At 42.3% G+C, this 22,225-nt stretch overlaps 1 protein-coding gene across 1 annotated transcript in view; it reads left to right on the top strand.

Annotated features, from left to right (window-relative positions):
- ADAMTS17 (ADAM metallopeptidase with thrombospondin type 1 motif 17) overlaps positions 1–22,225 on the top strand; it is a 189,212-nt gene that overhangs the window by 30,003 nt on the left and 136,984 nt on the right. The window contains exons 5-7 of the mRNA XM_068410576.1: positions 6,937–7,020; positions 7,605–7,762; positions 14,072–14,115. Coding sequence (XP_068266677.1) covers positions 6,937–7,020; positions 7,605–7,762; positions 14,072–14,115 — 286 coding nt within the window. The remainder of the gene's footprint in view (positions 1–6,936; positions 7,021–7,604; positions 7,763–14,071; positions 14,116–22,225) is intronic.

Below are 22,225 nucleotides of genomic sequence, written 5' to 3'. Positions count from 1 at the left end.
TTCCTCTCCCCCGTGTTTCTGTGTATCTATTCACAATAGCTACGATTTTGGGCTTGGTTCAGGAGCAGGTTCTGAAGCATGAGGCATGCACTGCTTTCTTGCAGGAGTTTTATGCTTTTTTTTTTCCTCTTGTGTTTTCTTTTCATCTGAGAGAAATGGCCAGTACGACAGAAAGGAGATTCTCTGTCCTCATAGACAGGCAAACTGCACTGGCCTCTACTGTGGCTGGTCTTCATGACTTATGGTTTCAGCTTCCTGGAGAAATCTCTGATTCAAATGATTCTGAAACGTATGATAAAGGAGGTACAAGACCCTTTGGAAAGTTCTGTCCGTGGCCATAGTGTTTTTGATGATGAGGCGTGACTGGTTTCAGCTAGTACCTGAACAGCAAGTCGTGAATGTTGGCTCCTTGCAGTTGTGCAAAGCTTACTTTGCAAACCAAGTCCCACTCAGACTGACCTTCTGAGCATTTAGGGATGGAGATGTCTGAATTTCCAAGACCACAACGTAGTAATTTAAAAACTGCTTTCTATGGATTTGAAAACCTAAAAAAAAGAGTTGTTTTTTTTTTCTCCCCTAAGTGCATTTTTTGGGATTTTGGAATAAATTACGACTGTGGCTTGGTTTTGAGCTTGCCTTTTTCTGAGAGAATGCAGCGTGCAGGGGTAAGTTACTGTCGTGTGTGCTGGTTCTGCAGCTGTTGCTAAGCCATGCGATTAGTGTGGAAGCTCTTTGCAGCAAGCAGTAACTTGAAGTTAGTGATCTTTTGGATGTCATTAAGAGGGAAATTTTTTATGTTGTTCTTTAGGAATAATACTGGTTTACTCTCTGAAGCCTATTTTACACTCTGTAGATCATTTTTCATTTTGGATTTCCCCTGTGAGAGTTTTTCTGTGTTAAAGAAGCAGATGAAACCATTTTTGTCATGCATGCATTGATGGATTTATATCTCTGTGCTCTTGGGGGCTGGCACATAAAGGCTCCAGAGCTGCCACTGGTAATCAGCTCCCTTACCCTGATCTGGCATGATGGGAACACAGACATAAGGGAAAAGGATATAAGTATTTGATCACTGTCTACAGATTTCTCTTTTTGCTCCAGCAGCCCCAGGAGAAAGAGTTATGTCAACTGTATCTTATAGAGAGCCATGAATATGTTCTTTTTCATAATGTTTAATGGGGTAATTTGAAAGCTTGGCTTTAGGTGGGTGTTAGAAATCCTATAGCACTTTTCAAAACAAGTGAAAGACAACCTCAGTAACCTGACTAATGCTTCTGCTGTCCAAACGTTGTCCAGCAGCCAAGGCAAGGGGGAGGCTCTTGCCTGAGTGCAACGCTTAGGGAAGAAAAAATGAAAAAAAAGAAAAAAGTCAATTTACCCTCAGGGTTGCTGTTCTGAACTCCAAAACATCTGAAACACACACGTCTCCCTCCCACTGTCCACCTGCAGAGGAAGCTCTTGAGAATTAAAAAAAAAATTAAACTGATGTAGTTTAGTTCCTCTCTTAGCCCAATTCCTCATGTCTAGGTTGTGCTTTATGCATGCTGGGGCAGGCCTGGACAGCTCATGCCAGAGCTGCATTTATTCTGTCCCTTCCATGTCAAAGCTATAAGGAGAAAAAAAGGCAGGAGGAATGCAAACAGAGGAAGAGGAGAAGAAGGATGGCTCAGGCTTCAGGCTTTTCTGTTTTCTCTAGGGCATTCTGTGCAGTAAAGCTCTGTCAGGGACATGCAGATGAAGGAGGGAGACGTCAGAGACGGGCTTTATTCTTTTCCTTGTTTTTCTGCACGTCCCCTTCCATTTTTCTGTCTGTTTTGTATGACTCTCTACCATACCTCTTTCTCTTTCCAAAGCTCACTCTCTCTACTTTTGATGACTCCTCACAGAATGGAAGTCAATACGGCGTAGAAGTTCACCTGCAACAGGGCAACCAGTGCTCATGACCACACTTCAGCCACACTGACAACTTTTCACATCCCTTCAGCCTAGTGACCAAGAATCACCGTTACTCTTCCAGCCAAGCTGCTTTCTGACACTGTGGTGATCTCCTAAAACAGCAACCTTTGCATTTTGTTCCACAGCAGAGTGTTAGCGGGTTTCATCCAGCTGACACTTTTTTCCCCAGATGTCTTATTTTATTAAAAGGCTCTAAGATACCCCAAATATTTCTACTTTTCCCCTGTTGGAAGTGGTCATAGCAGCCTCAAGGGTGTGATGCAATTGCAGGCTTGAGGGAGGGTGGCCCACAGTATTGCGAGTGGGAAGGGAGGTGTCTGTGAGTCAGCCTCTCTATTAATGTATGCTGTCCATGCAGCAAGAAATCTTGAGAACATCTGCACTAGGAAATCCCCTTCCTCCTCCCCTCGTACCAGTTATCTAAGCCACCTCACTTGGCGCTGTTAGCTCACGTGCCGATGGTAGCCAGTTGGACGTGGTGTCTCAACAGCTTTGACACGCCAAGTCTGGGGGTGATGGTTTCCTTGTAGGCTGGGTGAGAAGAGCAGAAGGTGGTTGCTGCCATGATGGAATGCCATTCCTAGCAGGAAACACCTATGAATTTGAACTCTTTTATTTTAAAGACACCTGGATTCCGTGATAATGCTTCCTTTGGGCACAACCTGACTCGCACAGTCTGGTTTAACACTGGCTGTGTGCTACTGTGAATAACCTGTGCTGAACTCAGTCTCGTATTTTTTCACCAGGTCATTTAAGGTCTGGTTGTCTTCTCATTGGGGTTCCTTCTAGCCTTAAAGACCGTGATTTGAGACAGTTTGGGTTTCCATTTAAAAGGATAGTGTATTGGGTGCAGCTGGCAGTGGGGGCCTGTGAGGGCCTCTCTGAGAGACCCAGAGCCGCCCCGTGCCAGCAAAGCTGTTGGCACCTCTGTGAAAACATATTCAAGAAAGGGTAAAAGGCTGGTAGGCAGTGAGGGAAAAAGTGTGAGGAAAAATCTGTGTGAGCATCCAGGTCAGAGCAGGAGCAGGTGCTCCAGGTGCCGGAGCAGAGGTTGCCCTGCAGCCTGTGGAGAAACCATGGTGGGGCAGGTGCCTATTCCCTGAAGAATATTGCAGCCTTTGGAGAGGAGCCTGCACTGGAGCAGGTTCTCCTGACAGGAACTGTGTCCTATGGAGAGAACCCATGCTGCAGCAGGGGAAAATTGTGAGGAGAAAGAAGCAGAGAGGAGCTGTTACAGACTGAAAAGTGTGAGGAGGAAGGAGAAGCAGAGAGGAGCTGTTATGGACTGACCACAACCCCCATTCCCCATCCCCCTGCACGACTCGGGGTAAAGGGGAAGGAGGTAGAGGAGTCAGGAACAGAGGAGCGAAGTTAAGCCTAGGAAAAAGTGCTGGGATGAGGTGAGGGGAAGGCGTTGTTTTAATTTGTCCTCATTTCTCTCTGTACAAATTATTTTAATTGGCAATAAATTAAATTTTCCCCAAGTCAAGTGTGCTTTGCCTATGATGGTAATTGGTAAGTGATCTCCCTCTCTTTACCTTGACCCATGAGCTTTTTCATCTTATTGTGTCCCCCTATCCTGTTGAGGAGGGGTTGTGAGAGAGCAGCTGAGTGGGGTCTGGCAGGCATGTAGTCAGAGAAGCTCAAGTGCTGTGGGGCTGGTGGCCTCTCAAACTCTGTGTCTCCATTTCACAGTCCTTTGTCTGGGCTGAATGCAAGGCCAAAACACTTGTGCAGATCTGTCTCTGTCTTGCACTCTGTTTTAATTGAGAAGGTCCTCTCAGTATAGTGATGAGAGTGTACATCCTGTACTCAGTTGATTAATGAGTAAGAGCTGTTTGGGTGGTGATGTTTGCTTGTGCAGACCAATTTGCAGGCACAATTTTAGGTCTGTTTTCTTGCTAATTTGTCTCCAGATCTTAGCTCATTTTGAAAGACAAGTTTATTTGTGGGTGGGTTGTGAACATTTCCAAGCTAAATCTATGTATAAAACTTTACAGGGGGCTTTTTGCTAACAGGAAAAGAAATAGAAACTCGAAGGCAGATGAAGCTGGAGACGTCTCTCCACTCCTCAACTTGGTTCATGAACGGAGATTGGAAATTGTACATGTGATATTTTGAGAGTGTCCTGCAGTTCTGGCGCTGGACCATCTGAAATCACAGTGCTAATGTCTTCTTCAGCTGAGCATATTATGATCACACTTTAAATCCTGAGAAACACTGCAGAGTTGTATGAAACAAACAAACAAATTACTGTTCCTCTGGCAACTGCCTATCCATCTCTGAGAAAAATTTTTGAAGCTTCATTAAGAACTTATTTACCCCAACATGTGGGCATTGTTAGCTATCGTGCTTTCTTGCCTTTTGCCAGTAATAAATCATCTACTTAGAGATTTGTTCTTGTAGTTAAACAACTTGTAAGCATGGTCAGAGTATGCACTGCTGCTTTTGCTTGCACCACATCTTCAAAATTCAGCACACTGTCTATCCTACGACATCAGGAGGAACACTTGCTAATACACCTGGATTTATGCCACAGCGATAATCATCAGCCTGTCATTATCAGAGTCTGGTAGGCCAGCACCGTGGTGTCAGGCAAGTTGCAGTACGTTTACCTGTACACACATGGAAGTACTGATTGCAGTGCAAAAGAACCAGTCTGACTGCATTGAAGCAAGCGTCTCACTGTTAATCCTGTCAGAGCTCATGGGCTGAAAAGTCTGGTTCAGCCTCTGAGGCAGTCAGAGTGGGGGATGGAAGCAGATGTCTGATGAGAAAGGGTCTGTCTCTTCTCTAAGTGGGTTGTGTTTGAATGCTTTAGTTGTGCTGAAGTAGAACAGCCACTTGTACCAGTCAGGCTTATTTAGCAGAGGGAAAGGTTATTGTTCCTACTAGGCAACACAAACTACCACCAATCTGTGGCTCCTTTGGGCTCCATTTAAGAAAATAAGCAAACAAAGCTTGAATAACAAGCAAAGCAAAGCCTCTTTTGCATGCCTGGTGTCTTTTTGGTTTAGTATCCGATTGCTGCTGCTGCTAGCTAGGCTGAGATCTTCTGAGATCGCTGATGGATGCAAATACAAATGCAATCAAAGTTATCCTTGGGACAGAGAGCACAAGAGAAAAGGAAGAAGGGCTGATAGCCTTCAAAATGACATGCTAAACTCTCCAGCAGCTGATTCTTGCTATGCAAGTTTTGCCAGTGAAAACTACCTTTTCACGTCAGCAGTGTTTGGATCTCTCTGTGCTGGGTCTGGGGGCAGGCAGCTTGTCTGCTCTGATGGAAAGGCAAGCACAGTCATCCGTTAGGCTTAATGATGAGAACCTGTTTGCTGTACCCTCATTTTGTGAGTAGAAACTTTATGGGATGATGAGAGCTAGCGGTGAACTAGGCAAATCAAAGGCATCCATCCCAGGCAGATGTTTGCTAGCCTCTGTAGTGGTACACGACAGACTGACTTGATGAGCATGATGCCCCATTGACCCTCTCAGCTGACTGTCCAGGTCTCCATTTACACATAGGTCAACTGCCAGAGCCCTTCTCTGCAAGTGTCAAGTTGATCCCCCCAGGTCTGTAGTGAGAGGCCTTAGCTACTCTACCAACACACCCCCGAGCTAAGCAAATAGTACCAGCACTTGTATGCGTTTGTATACCAGCCGCAGGGAAGATAAATGGCTTATTGTGCTTATAGTGAAGGTCAGTGGGTCAAATACTGAGTAGCGTCTGTCTTGCAATCTGTGCCTAAATTATAGGAAACATTTACGTGTGTGCTTAAATCCAACCCCAAACACTACAGAGCTGAAGAACACTCTTAGACTGAGCACATTCCTGAGTATTTGCACAAATAGGAAAAATACCAAGCACTGAAAATGTAATATCCAAAAGTGTTCATGTCTTGGGTTTGTTGTAGGAAGTTAGCTGAGCCTGTGTGATATTTCTAGCCAAACAAGATGTGAGTAAGGAATATAGCTTACCTGGGGCCAAATCCTGCCTCCCATTAGTCAAGAGTCTCTCTTCAGTGGTCTCGATTTTATTTGTTTGACTGAGTAGGGAGTACAATATTCATCCAAAGGTTATTATGCAGTATTTTACACCTTTTTAAAATAAACCCCTCCCTCACCTTTTTTGATATGATCTAGTTAAAGCATTTGTACACGGAGAAATGGGTGGAATAAAATTCTGGCATCAATTAAGATCTTACGTTCTAACGTATAAAAATGAGGTGAAGTATCTGAGCTGGAATGCAAAATCTGGAGAAAGTAGTAAGGTAGTTTCCGGTGCTATTTTTGTGTTTCCTGAGGCTTGTGTCATTATGTGCTGCCTTATTACTATTCTCTTATATAAGATATGAAAATAACAGAGGGAAATTGCTTTTCCATTCTATTTCCTGAAGTCTAAAACACACCATTATTTCATCTTGCATTCCGATATCTCTGATATTTAAATGCTGAAGATCCGTATTAGTAGGATGCTTCATAACGTATGTCCATGTTCCTGAGACTTTGGTTTATGTTTAGAGTTTCTTTGGAATATTTCTCTCCTTTCCTTTGTTGCTCTTTTGATGTTTTTCTTGTTTATTCCAGTTAAAAAGTATTTTTCTTTCTGCAACTAGCTTACGTATTTTTTGTTTTGTTTTATTTTTTAATGTTTTTTGTACCTGAATGCTGAATCTTGCTCAGATTAGTCTGTGACAAATTGGTCAGGTGGTGAAGCCCAGTGCAGTACGGTAGGAGCAAACCTACTCTGGTTTTGCAAGTGTTTTAGCTACACTGTCGTATGTGGAACTGTTCGAGTGGTAACACAGTAGCTCTTAAAAATTCATTTTACTGAGTATAGTCACACAACCCATTTGGATTTGTTTTGGGTCAGCTTTTTGAAGGACGAATGTCTAACTTTAGTCACAATTAATTTCTTCAAGTATTACTAAGTGTTGGTATTGTTACTGATATACTGTGGATGTTTTCTTTGCATTTTGACAGGTGTACAACATGTTTCAACATCAAAGTCTTGGAATTAAAGTCAGCATTCGAGTGACCAAACTAGTCCTGCTTCGCAACCGTCCTGTGAGTTCTAAGAAGTCATTTTTACCCTGCTGCTGTAACTGGACTGTGGTAGTCTCACAGGCAGAGCAGGATCCCTGTGCTGGGGTGGGAGGGGGAAGTGGGGCATGTCTGGCCACATGATCACAAATTGTAAGTAGTGCCTGCCACACTTCACCAGGCAGTATTAAAGGTGGGAAGTATAGGGAGCTGTGGGAGTGAAAGGAGCTACAATCCTTTTATTTATACTTCCTGGTAAATCTTTGTCTGCTTACAGTTGTGAACCAGTCTCAGGAGCTAACTGTTACAAAGATTAAAAATTGCATGGCTCTGGTATCAAATATATAACTATGAGACGTTTGAAGGTAGTGCTGTATGAAAAGCTTATGACTGCTGCCAGGTGATGGAGTTTGTTCTGTAGATCAAATAACAGAAGTCAGGGTGGATTCCAAAGTCCCTAGTTCACCTGCTCAGATGAAGCTGGTTTTGCACTTTTCGTTCTATCACATCTATCTCTTGGAGCCTCTGATTTTTCATCAGAGGTCTAATGCTTTATGTAAACACTGTGACTGATATTTCTTCTTTTGTATGTCTTTTTTTTTCAAAAGGCAAAGCTGTCTATCGGGCATCATGGAGAGAGGTCTCTGGAGAGCTTTTGTCAATGGCAAAATGAAGAATATGGTGGGGCAAAATACCTTGGTAACAACCAGGTTCCTGGCGCAAGGGATGACACCCCTCCTGTGGATGCTGCTGTTTTTGTAACCAGGTATAGTAAGGTCTGGTTTATCAGTTTACTTCAACCAATAATGGCCAATAGTCAATGACGGGGTTATCTGGTCTAGCAGTAACCTCAGAAAAAGATCTGTTGATGATGATACATTTGCTACCTACATGCTGTTCAGATGCCTCAGATGAAAGTGATTTGTCTTGTTTCTGTGTATACTTAACAAGGTCGTGCAAAAGCATCTCTCCTCTTGAACCAGAGCACTGTAGTCATGGTCACTATAGCATGTCGTAGTCAGCATACAGGCAAGACATGGCTGTAGCACAAGTGGTACTTTTTTCTCACACCAGCTGTTATTAGTGGAAAATATAGGTGAGGTTTTGGAGCATAAGTGCTTCTTCCTAGAAGAAGTCGTGGAATCGATAATGCAGCTGAAAACAAGTGCTCTGTGTGTAATTAGGTATGAATCAACTGACCGGTCTGAGAGGAGCAGGCAGTGTGTCACTAGTGGGGAGGTGGTGAGGGAGTTATCTCCCAAAGAAAGTGAGAGATTAATACTGTAAACTAAATTAATTTTCTCTCTCTTTGCCCTAGGAAATAACCACTTTAACACCCCCCCTCTGTCACAACTGAGATTGAGGAGGAGTGTTGTTCTTCATTTGTTTGTGTGTTTGAAAACTGCTGCATTTATTTCAGACATGAAATAATCTGTGTATGAATACTTGAGCAAAATTCCTTGCAGCCTGCAGCTCTGTACCTATTGATGTATCAAATGCATCAGGGTATGGCCAAGATAAAGTAAGCAAAAAAGGATGTAGTCCCTATTAACCTGTAGTCTTTTTTCCTCTAACTTCACTACGTGAGCTCAACCTCACAACACAATGCAAGTCCCACGTTCCTCACAGTTACCGTAAGTTTTGAGTAGCAAATCCATGTTTTTTTAAGTTGACTGCATAGTTTAAGACGTAAATGAAGAATGCATTGTTATAGAAATTATCTCTGAATAATTAAAGTGAGCACAAAAATATAGTGTAAGATGGATGCTGTATGTGCTAGAAAAACACTACTTCCTACCCCCTTCTTCCCCAGTTTGAGACAGGAAATGTCCGTACTGCAGTTCAATATTGCTCCCCTCTCTTACCCTTTTTTTCTCTGCCAACAATGTAAGTAGAAATACATGTTTTTGCATAAACTGCCATTCTGCTTGTAATAATCTCTTGTGTTAATAGTCACGTTGCAAACTATCCATGAGATTTTGGTGAGTGTTCAGTAAAATAGCTGGTGAACAGGGCATGGTGCCAGCAGGGTTCCTAAGAATGCACCTTCACAGACATGTTTGCAGTTCCTCCAAATCCTTCTCTCTCCTCTGTATTCAGTGTAGTCCAACCAAGCACTTAAGCAGATACTTAACGTTTTAGACAGGGTGAATAGTTCCTTTGAAGTCAATGGGCTGCACATCCTGGTTATAGTCAAGCATGTGCTTCATTGGATCAGGGCCTAAACAAATAACTAACATTTTTGTTAAACTCATCTGAGCATCCAGTTGTCCTGCATGACAAGCGAGGCATACAGAATCTCTTCTGATGTGCTCTGAGCACGGGGTGGAGGGAATGAACAGAACATTTCATCTGTGCAGTCTCTCTGCAGCTTATAAAACTGAATGCATAATGTCAGGTTAAATGAATTGGACTTGGGCATCTGAGGAAGAATTGTAGAAAGAATTTGTAGGAAGAATTGTTCAATAGATTTGCAGAGTTTTGCAGTCAGAATAGCTGGAGGAGTACAGGTTCGCTTGGGTTAGAGACTAGATTCAGATTTTGTGAGAAAGTTCAGGCCAGGGAGCACATTGCTGTGCAGGAGAGCAGCATTTTTCCTGTTTGATAGGCCAGCAGTGTGTACTTGTAGTCCTTTTCCTTCCTTCTTGCTGTGTCTTGTCATCCTTAACCCATCCTGCTTCTGCTGCGTAGAGGATGCCGCATTGCTTGGAAGACTTCTGGCCCAGCAGCCTGATTCCCACATCAGGGAAATGAGGTTTTCTACTCTTGGCTTTGAAAGTGTGTGTGTGTGTGTCCCTGGACCCTCCCCAGACTGTGCAGATGGACCAGTGGTAGAGGATATGGGAGCAACAGCATGTCCAGCACAAGCAATTGCGCCAGAAAAAGCAGAAGCTGAATTTTCAGCAGCTGCAGCTGCCTTAGGACTAGAAACAGATTCTTTGGGGTCAACCTCTGAAGAAATCCCCCTGGTTCCAGTCTGGCTGTGTTCATTTGAAACACCAAGGCACACTCGCCTTTCGAACCTTCACCTCTAACTGATGTTCCCCATATACTCATTTGTATGCAAAAGTAGATGACCCAGGTGGCAAATATCCCTCCTGTGGGATTTCAATAGTAGCCACCTGATTGAGTTCCAGGTAAGAGGCATACTGTGTCTGTGAAATAAGATGTACCATTGTCCAGTGCAGTAAATAACTGAGACAGTGGGAATAATCTGTTACAGCCCTGAAGGTCTGAGTATAGTGTTGTGGTCTCTATAATCATCAGACTTTTCTTGTTCAAATTCTGTTTTTGAACTTGCAGAAATTCAGATCTCTGGCATCTATGGATACTTCATATTTTAATGGGCAGCTGACCAGAATAATTTCTGTCTGCAGAATCTGTATCTTAGTGATCTTAGAAGCATGTCTCATTTGAAACACATTCCCCCTCTTGATCTTCTGTCTTTTGCATTCCCTAGGAAATCTTCAGACATACTGATGTTCTCCTCACCTCCTGGCTGTTGGTGTTTGGGTCACTTATTAGACTGTAGGTGACGTGAGAGCAGAGCGAAGAATGACACAACACTGATAGGAACAGAATTCAGAGCTGTCATTAAGCAAAGGCTTGTTTTTTTCCTGGCATACTGGTGTAGTTGTTATTCCATTTGCAGCCTGCTCCTCCCTTCCACATTTCTCCACCCCTTTGCCTTCCCATTAAATGGCCAAATGAAGCAATTCAATGTGCATCGAGGAAACTGGACCGTAGTGCTACTAAATGGATGTGAAAAGGTTTTTTTGGCAGGTTTTTGACTGTACCACTTTCCTCTGTCCTTTAGCTGTATGACCCTGTAGGGTTAAACTGGTCAAAAGATGTTATTTGAAGGATGCTGGGAAGTGGCCATTAAACAGAATACTTCTTATTCATGTTGCACAGTTCAACTACTGTCCTTCTTTCTTACAGGAAGGACTTGAATTGCAGAATTTAGCTTAGCACAGTTAGGTATTTTTTTCCAGTTCGTGTGAGCCAGATGGAAGACTGGCTGTAGGAGGAGTTCTGAGCTCTTCTTTTCTGGCTATTTTTATTGAACAAAACAACTGACTTGTTGTCATTTTGTAGAATTGTTTAAATCTCCTAATGGAGATATTGCACAGTACCACGAGTGATAACGACCGAGAATTTCACAGATCCCTAGAAGATGAGAACACAAGTCGTGCTTGATTCAGTCAGTAGCTAAAAGTGAAGAGTAAAATTGCTTCACAGCTACAGCGTGTGATTTCAATATGTTATCCAAGACTTAGTGTGATAAGGTCAGATCTTGGATTTGAACTGCAGCTCCTGGAGTAAGAGTTTTATTCCAACATAGCTCTATAAAAGATTCTGCTAACAAAACTATGTCTCTGTGATAAGAGACCTCTGCACATGCAATGAATATTAAGATCTCTTTTTAATATCCTTGGAGTATCATTACAGTATCATTCATGTCAAGCTCTCACTTCAAAAATATAAATGCAGTCAAGCTCCAAAATGCACCAGAGAGAAACGTGTGATTGAAACCTTTTTAGAAGGAGATCAGTTTCAGAGCCATGATGGGGCCATCTTACCTCACTGGTGTGACTGATCCATGGGTGAGACAGATCTTTCTTAATGGATTTTCAGTCTTTGGCTCCCCTCTGATTGCCAGGGAAGGACTGTAGGAGTTTCAGTATATAGGTTTTGTGATGGGGTGGCTACTTGCCTTTGGAAGAAGCCTGAGAGCCACCAAGCTCATTTGTGACTAAAGGTTTGGATGCCCTTTTCTGTTTGGCCACAAAGTCTTGGGGTAAAATGTTTACAATCAGTCCGGTTGATTTAAAGGCTAGCATTTTGGTACAAGATCTTTGAATAGAAGCATGGGGTCTCTTTGACTTGTGTTTGTGACAGTTTAAAGGATGGGCTGAGGAGGTTTCATACTTGCAGGCCCGCATGCAGTGGATTGGGCAGCTGTGTTCAGTTCTTCTTGCTGACCTGCTTCAAGTCCTTCCCTGACCAGACAGCATCACAGCACTCTGCTTACAGACAAGGATTGTTCTACCTCTGTAGGAGAGTCTGCAAGTTGTGCTGGATCATTTATGAGACCCCTCATTTTATGGCATGGTGATAATTTCTCCAGGGAGCTGCCTGAGAGTGCCAGACACCTTTCAGTGTAGAACAGAGTGCAAGGAGTGAAATTGCTGTGCTTTATTTGCAGAGCTGGCCAGCCTCTGAAGAGAGATGCTTTTCTAGCAATGGCCTCCTGCCATCTACTAATAGTTCAGCTATCTGTTGTCACAAGAAAAGCATCTGTTTGATTTACCAGTTTATATAACATAATAAGACCTTAAATAAACCTCCGTCAAGTTGGCTCTGGGAACTCAAGCAGGCGTGCTTGTGCCAGCTTCGTCAGGAGACTGTCATTAGTCTTTTTTGGAAAGGCTGGAACGCCAAGGTGTCGAGACACAGTAAGGCTGCAGCGAAAAATGAAAGCCGGGGCCAGTGTGTGGTCATAGCTTCCGATTTTGTTTTGTTCCTATCTGACTTTTTAACGCTTTGATGGTTGTTATGTTTTTTCTGCATTGAAGCATGGTTCGTTTTCAATGTCTGCTTAACAAGAGCTGGTAATAGCTGTTGTTTCGCTCCTTCCAAGCCCTTGACAACTTGATTTGTGACTTTCAAAAGAGTTTGGTGTGAAGGGTTTGGGTTCGTCAGCCACAGTCCTGGGTCTTAAATCCTTTTCCTATAAACCCTATTTTCATATTTTTCTTCAAGAAAAAAGTATTTTTAATCTTTCTCTAAGTATTTTATTTTTCTAAGTATTTATCTTTCTCTAAGTATTCTCTAAGTATTATCTTTCTCTAAGTATTTTTAATCTTACCTCTGCCAAACTCTTAAACTCAAAATCCCACTGGGGACTCAGGCATTTCAAATGACACACTCCAAATGTGCTAATATGACTCTCTCACTAGCCTCCCCACAGGGTGAGGAAAGCCATAATGATAGAGCTTATGGTTCCTTGGCGTCCCTTGGGTTAAGTAACTTCTGAAATGTTTTAGCACATGTGATGCTTTTCTTTTCTTCAGCTCCTCGTCATAGTGGATAGCACTGCAAAGCAGGTCTGGTGAAGATAGCTCCTAAAGTTTAGGTCTAAGTGCTTACTGAAATGTATTGAAACCATTAATTTACTTATAAAACACTTTTTCTCCCACACTTGTTTTTCTGTCATGAGGAATCTCATTTACAAAATCTTCTCACATGAAGTGTCATCACTTAGATGGTGAGCTTCAAGGCTTTTTATTTTCTGTTTAATACAGCTCCATGGATCCCTGGTTGATTTGTGGGTGCCAGTGGCATATATAGTATCTCTTCCTGCCTTGATGAGATCTGAGGAGACTGGATGAGATGTGGGGGAGTAACAGAGACCACCTGAAGTCTCTGGAACCTCTCTGTGTTGGATTCAAATCATAAAATAGCAAATCTGACTGTAATAAGTTTAGCTGAAGCCAATTCACCTCGCTGTTACCTGGCAAATCCTGAAATTCTCTTTCTTTTTCCTTGTCAACATCTGTCTTTCTCTGTTTAGTCCTGCTCCTTTCTTGTCCTTTTCTATTCCAGTAGAAGAAGGAAAAAACTGAAGAACTGAGAATTTCTGGGTATACGTGATCAGTTCTGTGTCTGCAGGCAGTGTCCCCACGTATCTTCTCATCTCACTTTTGATGGTGCTGTTGCATCACAGGGTGTCTGCTCCTTTTTGTTACAGTTCTCTTGTGAAAAGAAGTTCCATTTTAATCCAGTTGCTGAACAAGTCTGACACCGTAGAGTGAGGCAGTACTCTTTTACATGCTAAATCTTAAGTCTATTAAATTGGACCGCAGTATATGGAGCTGATTGATGTAATTGCTCATAATCTCGCAGTAGCAATCAATGCTGCTGTGTTGTCATCGTGTAGACTGCACAGCAGTTTTAAAAAAACCCCAGACCTCAACACCCATGATATGTGAGTCACGCATCGCTGCTTTTTCCTAGCCTGCAGTCTGGAGGCACAGGATACATTTCACTTCTCTTCTGTTTTTCTTTCTAGGACAGATTTCTGCGTACACAAAGACGAGCCTTGTGACACTGTGGGTAAGTCAAAGAAGTAGGGGAGAGTATTTTGATAGCCAACTCTATGCTTAGAGGAGCTTTCTGGGCAATCTTTCATTCTTTGGTTTGCTGGAATGTTGCTTTTGCTATTCTGTATAACTCTGTGATGCAAATATGGATTAGTTGAGCAGGGTATGAACTATAATAAGCTATTAAATATTAACCCCTTCTAAGCACTGGATGTCTCCCAGTTCAGGAAGTAATCTTAAGTATTTCTACTTCTTTGGAGCGTATGTAGAATTAGATAATTGAGGATTAAGAAACTTTTAGCATGTCTGTATAATGCTCCTTTCAGTGCTCTCTCACCTAAACCAAGAATTTGCTAACTAATGAATGTATTTCCCATTGTAAGAACCTGCGTAACACTCCCAGAACAAACTTGCGCTCAGATACCAGAGAAGAATACCTCATTGTAGGAAAGCCAAGTTAAATCTTCTTTTCTGCCTCCTGCTCCTCCTACTTCCTAACTGCCTTTAATCTTACCCAAACCCTGGATACACAGGGTCCTCACATCCCACACATTAAATACTTTGTTTGTTTATTTATTTCTTTAGCTTAGGTAGCAGTAACCTTGGCTGTATCTGTTCTGTGGGTATTTTTTTTTTAATCTCCACAGTAGCAGCAGTGTTTGGAGGCATAGCTCCACATCCTCTCTATGATGATTGCATGATTTTTTCAGACTTCCTCAAAGCCAAGCAGCCCCTTATCCTACATTCTATGTAAACTTGGAGTGCATCCTGATTTTCAGCCCATCTTACACTCCAGTGTTCAGACTGATGCTTGCAGACTAGGGGTTACTATGCTGACTATAGAGGGTGGTGAAGAGCATGGGTGAAACTGTCTTCAGCAGGAGCTCTGAGACTACCTACAGAAGTCTCATCTCAGAATGCAGGTCCTTCCTTCTCTGTGTTGTGGAGACTGATCAGGTGAAAGGAGGAAACACAGAGCTGAAAAATATGTACATTTTCTTTTCAAACATGAGCAAGGGCTGCCCTCTACGTCCACGTTTTCTTTCCAGTGGGAATCCCTCACAATGTGTTTATTCCATGTCCAATGGAAAACACACTTCCACTGAGGAAGGTTTTTGTACTGTGTACCTGCATCTGGAGGTGGCTGTGGTAAAATACAATAAAGAAGTTTAAAAAAAAAAAAAAAAAGCTGATGGAAGACACGTGCTGACTAAGCTCAGAGCTCTCCCCGTTTTTAGAGACAGTATTGTTGAAGGTCTCTATTCAGGGGATGATATTACCATAGACAGCATGACTAAGGAAATATTTTTATGACTTCTTCTCTGTTCTTACAATACTCAAGTACTTTCTTGTGCTGTGACTTGCTGCAGGCTAAGGCTCATTTGTTACTCTTCCCAGCATAGTTTTTCCAAGATATTTAGAAGTTGAACATACCTGAGACAAAACCAGTCTGGCCTCTTTGCTCTCCTACTTTTCCTTCCTTTTCCCCTGACAGTTTCATTATGTGGCAGCAAAGCACTAGCATCTTCACTTATGCATTTTCCATGCCCCGGTGTTTCTGTTGTCTGAACCCAGAGGCAGTGTGCCTTATCTCTGAGTACAGATGAAATCCTCCGTGATATGGTACCATCTTTTCTTAAATACTGTTGAAATAAATAAATATTTTGATAACATCAATTTTCAAACTTCATTGCCTGTACCCATATTGGTGAGTTAATGTAGTCATCTCAGATCATCTAGAAATTTAGGCCCTTATCTCTGTGTTGTATATCCTGGCAGCATAATTTGAAAGTTTTCAAAACCATAAAACAAGCAACTGTTCTGGTAGGGCTGCAATCTGAACGAAGTCCACCCAAGTTACACCACCCTCTGAGATCTCATCTGTCCCTGCCTTGAGAAATACTTCTTATGCTTAGTGGCTGGAGGTAGAGCCTGAAGAAGATAAGCAATTCCTCTGGCCATCACCTTGCTAAGGAGTAATGCAATGGTGCAATATGAAATTGGAGAATGCTGGATTTAGATGGATTCCTATCCATAAAATGGGTATTTAATGTTTCTGAGTCCTTATGTGTGTCCTAAACCCATTGGACAGTATCTGATAATTATGGACAATGTGTCTGATGCCCTAAATATATCAAATATTTGTGATGTACATATAGATCATTGTCTTTGCCTTGTCTATAGCACTGTATTAGCTTCATTCCCCTTTTCCTGCCAAAGATATTGTACCGGTGATATAACTGTGATTTTTCTTTACTGATGAAAGTTAGCCCATATGTAATCCATTCATATTACAGATGTTAGACCAGAAGGGAATTTGGCCTCGTTGTGTCATTTGCATATGTGTCACAGCAGAGGAAGAATAATTTAAGGAATATACTTCTGTGACATGCCACTGCTTTGAGAAAGTGGTTAGTGTTAGTACTAAATTTTAACCGTGTGAAAGATTCTTCAGTTTTCCTCCTTAGTCAGAATAGGGAAAAATAGGTGTCAGTCATAGAGAAATAGGTTTTAATAGCCACCATCCCATGCCCTGTGTATATTTATATATATGGGTTATATAAGTAGCAATGTAGCATGGCACTTACTTGGGCTTAATATGATTGCAACAATCGAAGTAGGCTGATGCCCACTGGTATACCATACTGGCTTCTGAAGAATTATATTGATGTTTCAGCTGTCTCTATTGTTGCCAGATTCCTGTTCCTCACTCCAGCTCCCACAGGTAGTCCCCTCCAAATCATCAGGACTGCCTGCGAAAGCAAGAAGCTGGTCCAAAGAGTGACATGGCATTTGGTCTTGATGGTGATGCTGAGGTTATAGCACTCCCCAAAGTTCTCTAGAACAGCAACTTGCTTTCATTTCTTGCCTTATACTTTGCTTCTATGTATGAAGAATGTGGTCTCAGCAGATGCATGTGTGTTTTTATACCTGCTTATTGATGAAGTTGACCATTGCAATGTGGTACACTGCCACCCTGTAAAGGGAGAAACATCCTTCTGGTGAGCAGGCACACTCCTAAACTAGGAGACTGAGGCTACTGCTCTATATAAGGCAGAGAATCTGGACTCTAAACTCATGATTTCTATTCCCAGCTCTGGCATTGACTCACTGTGTGACATTTGGCAAGTCGCTTACATTCTGAATGCTTCTGTCTACCTCTATGAAATGAGGATTTTGAGTGCAAAGCTACAGGAGATTGCATGGCTTAAGAAGTTCTCATATAAAGCAGTGTGATGTCCTTGAGTATATGATGCAATACAAGTCCATAATCTAATGTTGCTTAGTCATGTTTAAGAGACTATAAAGAATCTATTATATTATGTGTACTGAAATAAAAGGACTCAGAGTGCTGTAGGTAACAGCTTTTTTTAGTGACAGTGCCTTGATTTGCTTTACATTGCGAGAAATATGGAAGCAAAACTTTCCCTGGTGGAAGTATTGAGGCCCAGTTGTTGTTCGGAAGTGAGATTATGAAGTTTAAATGGCTTATAAGAGGTGTTCATTTGTGCTCAAAAAGATCTGTATTGAAAAACCTGTCTGGAATCTTTGCCTGCCATGCAGACACAGAGAGAAAACAGCAGCAGGAGGTTTGTATTTGTATTCTGGCAGGGGCCCCTCACTGAAACCAGTTGCTCTGGGGACTTCGTTCAAATTTTCTTGGCCCCGCTGCCAAGGTAGTGTGGAAGGTTACATAATGGCTGAAACAAGCTCAAAAATGGTGAAAATATGTAGGTATGTCTTCGTGGGGTGATACCCCACTGGCCGCGTCAAGAAACGGAACCACGTTTGTTTAAGAAACAGTTTGTTAATGCTCATTGCCCCACTTGGTTGTGTAAGTTAGTCCTAAGAAGGAATGAATTCAGGAGGAGGTGGGCAGAAAGAAAACAGTATGTCTGTGTGTGATACATTTGCAACAATTGTGTTTCACTAGTCTCAGTGGCGGGACCACCGATCCGCTCTGCAATTTGAGCAGGGAGGGTTCGCTTTGTGCGACTCAGCCTTGTCACACAGCAGTCAGAAAGTTTGCAGTCTGCTGCTGCTTCAGACTCATCTCTCATAATGTGACTCTAAACAGATCTGCCGTTTCCCGCAGCAAAATCTTTGTTCCAATTGAGCTGCCTCTAAGCCAGCCAAATTGAGAGTTTAATGTCTAGCTATTAATATCAGGCTGCAGCTTGGAGCCTTGCACGTTGTCAGAATCCAACCTTTCTGTGACATAAGCAGATTGAGAATGCCCCTTTCGTTCAATATTTCCACTGCTGGTGCCAAATAAGCAGCTTTACGGTTAGTTAGGAATGATCCTGCATATTTCAAGGCAAAGCTTGGCCTTGATTCCTCAGTGTACATGTTACCCCAAATCCAAGCTGAAGCTTCCCTGTATTCAGCTAATAATAAAAGTGGGGGCAGTGTGGAATTGGGAAATGGAAAATGAGAATGTGTCTTAAATATCCTTAAATTGCCCTGGTTAAAAATGTCTTTACCTCTGCTGCAGTCACATGTGCTTTTCTGTGGCTTGATGTCGGGGAAAAGAAAGCAGAGTATAGTGTATGTACTGCAGACGGGCAGGTTTAGCTGAAGGAATAGCTGCCTGGAGAAAACCGAGCATCAGAGCGGAGGTGATTGAGAAACAGAGTTTTCCAGACTGTTTCCACAAGTGAATCAATGTTTTGTGAAAAACATTCCCATCTCCTGGCTGGCTTTAATTAAAGGGCTCAAAGATAACTTACTGAGAGTCCTGAAGATTATAAATCCTTTCATAACTTGTGTCTTTTTTCTTGAGCCTTCCAAACACTGATAGGTGAATGGGGAAATCGGGTTCTGGTTTTGGCACTGCGCTGCTGGGTGACTGCACGGATGCCATCCTGCTCTACCAGCGTGTTCATATCTTGGTCCTTTCCTTCTTTCACAAGTGTGCAGACAGCTATAGGTGAAAAGTGTGGTTGTAGAGAGCTGCGTATTATGGTGCTATTAGCCAATTTCCCTCCCTTTGCAGCTAAACCCTGCTTTCTTCTTATGAGTTTATCATAGTCAAGTGTTTCAAAATATGCCCAGGTTTTGCAAACAAGACATTTGGTCTATGTCCCCAAGTAGATTTCATCCTTTTTTTTATTCCATGTAAAACATCTGAATAAAGGGCTACACGTTTTTACCTTTCCCTTGGCCGTTTGCTTGCACAGTCGGGTGGCCTCCTGTCCCCAGCACGTGACAGGTCTGGTCAGTCTTGCCTGTACTGTGTACTGTTCATTTAAATCTTCCTGCCTGTGTGATATTGATTCCAGTCCCCTAACAGTGTCACAACAGAGGATTAATCCCCAAGGAAAGGGAAAAGACTAGCTGGTTTGCTGTGAGTGGAAAAGAAAAGGAATTCTCACATTAAAAACATTTTCCATAGTGGTTCGTGTTGAATGTTTCTGTATATTCCAGGGCGGGTTTTTATTTGATGCCAGAATAAATAGAAATACCTGCTGCTTAAAACAATTCATTAGAGAAGCAGCGCCTGGCTTTAGCAAAAGCCTTGCTGGGACTGTCCTTCGGACCGAAATCAAACACACTTTAATGCGTTGAAATGAACATACTGTGGGTTAAAATGTCCCTTAAAGAAACATCAACACTGTCAAGTTGATTTGCTGTTTGTGAAAGAAAGGGACCTTGCAGCACTGCAAATTTTTGTGTCACTTGTGGCTGAGTAGGGCAAGGGAGAATCAGGCTGCTGGCTTTATGAAACCAAAGGGAGCCATGGTACAGTGCAGTGGAAGACTTTTTCCCTTGCCTTTTGGTTGCTAGGGAAGAAATACTCAGCTGCATAACCCAGACAGTGCAGAACTGTGCTATTGGGCATATTCATCACTACCATCTCTCAGGCCCCACCCTACCCACAACGGCCTTCCAATTTCTTTTCACCAGCTAGCAATCTCTCCTCTTCCAAATTCCCACTAAAAATTTGTGTGCCAAGTGAGTGTAATACAAGATTGCATAAATTTTAATAGAAGCACTGGGATGAGCACAGCCACTCAAGTAATCAGGGATTCCTGCTGCCGTAACCCTTGCTCTTCCTCACTTCAGGGTCCTGTGTGTGCTTTTCCTTCTTTCTTGTTTCAGGGACATGGCTTCAGCCAGGCTGCTTCACATGTGCACAGCTGTTCACAGGCTCACAGCTAAAGACCAGAGGAAAATCCTGCTTATGTTAGACTCAATGAGAGTTTTGTTAGTGATTTCAGTGGGGTCAGGATCCTGATCCTGTTCTTATATGTTGTCTATGCAACCCTCCTTTGGGCCTCTATCAAAAAACTGGCTGAGTTTTTTTCTAGAGAGACTAATTGGTTCGGGGTCCCTGAGACATCTTTGGAAAGCCTGATATCCTGAGGATGGTCCTTTGTACTTTCTGAAAATCGGTTGACGTGTCTATTAAGCTGTCTATTTGAGCATTCAAAATCACTGAAATATTTAAAAATCTTGCAAAGAAACAATAGTCTGTGAGAGCCAGGAAACAAAACCCAGTAGAAACCACAGTGAAGCTGACCAGGCTACTTTTGGAAAGACAAGTAAAACAGAAAATACAAACAAAGGCCATATATACACAGTCTATTCTCCTCCATCCAGTCTGTAACAAATAAAAAAGCTGGGCATGCCAGTTTTAACAGACTACATATTTCTTGTTAAATACATCAACTTTCTCATTGGTTTATATGAAAACTTATAACGCATGCGATGTAGTTGGTTGAGTGAAGTGCTTATATTATTTTATAGGGACTTATTTTCTGTTTTTATTGTTACAGAAAGTAGAGCATTTGAATTTCATTTGCATTTGGGTTTGTTTTGCAGCTCAGTAGTCTTGTTTAGGTTTGTCTTTATTCATTCCATATACTAAGGGCAGTGGTGGATTCTTGGTCTCCATAGCTGAAAAATGAATGTCTTCTGGAAGAGATGCAGTAGCCAAACACAAGATACTGTCCTTAGTTCGGAGCTTGTATGGTCCTTTTGCAAAGTCTTTTTGTAGAAAAGAGGTGGTTGATCAGTCTGTTCAGTTCTTAAACTTCATTAATCTGTGAGTACTATTGACTGAATTTCTAGTTATCTCAACTTTTTTCTTCACCTTCACTCTGTTATTTCATGTCTTGGGGGCAAGAATTAACTTGCGTAATTAAAATAAATGAAAGCATTTAGTGGAGGGAGGGTTAGTGACAGATTTTCTGTACATTTGTCATGTTCCCTCTTCCATGTGTTTCCAGTCCCTAGCTCTGAAGTATAACAGACCCTCAGTTACTCTCACGATTAACCCCCTCCCCTTGCCTTTTTGCCAAGGGTCTATTTCTCTTTGGTGGTAGTTCAGAGCTCTTAGAAGCTCTTGCTCAATTTTGTTCCTTCATCTTCTTTGTTCAGCTGGGCCTGGACACCAAGAGGCTGGTCTCCCCGGAGAGGCCTGGATGGTCTGTCTTCCATCACACTAACCGCGTGGCTTGCCCACAGAGGTCATGGGATTTCCCTACGTTTACTACACTTTGTTCTTCGTAAACCTCCAGCAGTTCCTTGTTAGATCTCCTCGATACATCATTCTCCTTTTGTAGCCCCAAAATGTGTTTCAAGCACTTCTGTTTTCCAATTATTTATCTGTCTGTCTGTCTTCTTAGTAAGCACCCATCCCACAAGATAAAACAATGGGCCTCACAGTGGTGGTGTATGTTTGAAGCTAGTAATTCTCAGTAATTTGGAACTAAACACTGTCAGCGGGGAGGAATAACACACTTCCTGCTCTGTACCTGGCCTTCCATTTCCTCCACCATCAAACTGCTATTGGTAATTAATGCTCATAGATATTTAAGCTGGCTTGCTGAAATACATACATAGTCTTTGTCAACTGTAAGGCAGCAGGTCCAAAATCTTCTCATCAGCTTACCACCCCGCTTTTGTTTGTTAGCATGTCTTCATTGATCTTGAATCTTGCTTTCCTTGTTGCTCACTCAAACCCTCCAGTCAGGCGTTACGCCAGAGCTTTTGTCTTCCTTAGTGCGACTCGCCCCAAAGGTGGTGCAGGACGTTTAAGCTTATCTTAGCCTGAAAACTTTACCTTCTCCCGTGGTTTTATTAATGGTTTGTGGTAATGTGTTTTGATAAATACAAGA

This window comes from Nyctibius grandis, chromosome 11 (assembly GCF_013368605.1).
Source record: "Nyctibius grandis isolate bNycGra1 chromosome 11, bNycGra1.pri, whole genome shotgun sequence".
In the NCBI taxonomy this organism is placed as follows: Eukaryota; Metazoa; Chordata; class Aves; order Nyctibiiformes; family Nyctibiidae; genus Nyctibius; species Nyctibius grandis.
The sequence above is the reverse complement of the archived record's forward strand: the minus strand, read 5'-3'. Positions and strand labels throughout refer to the sequence as shown.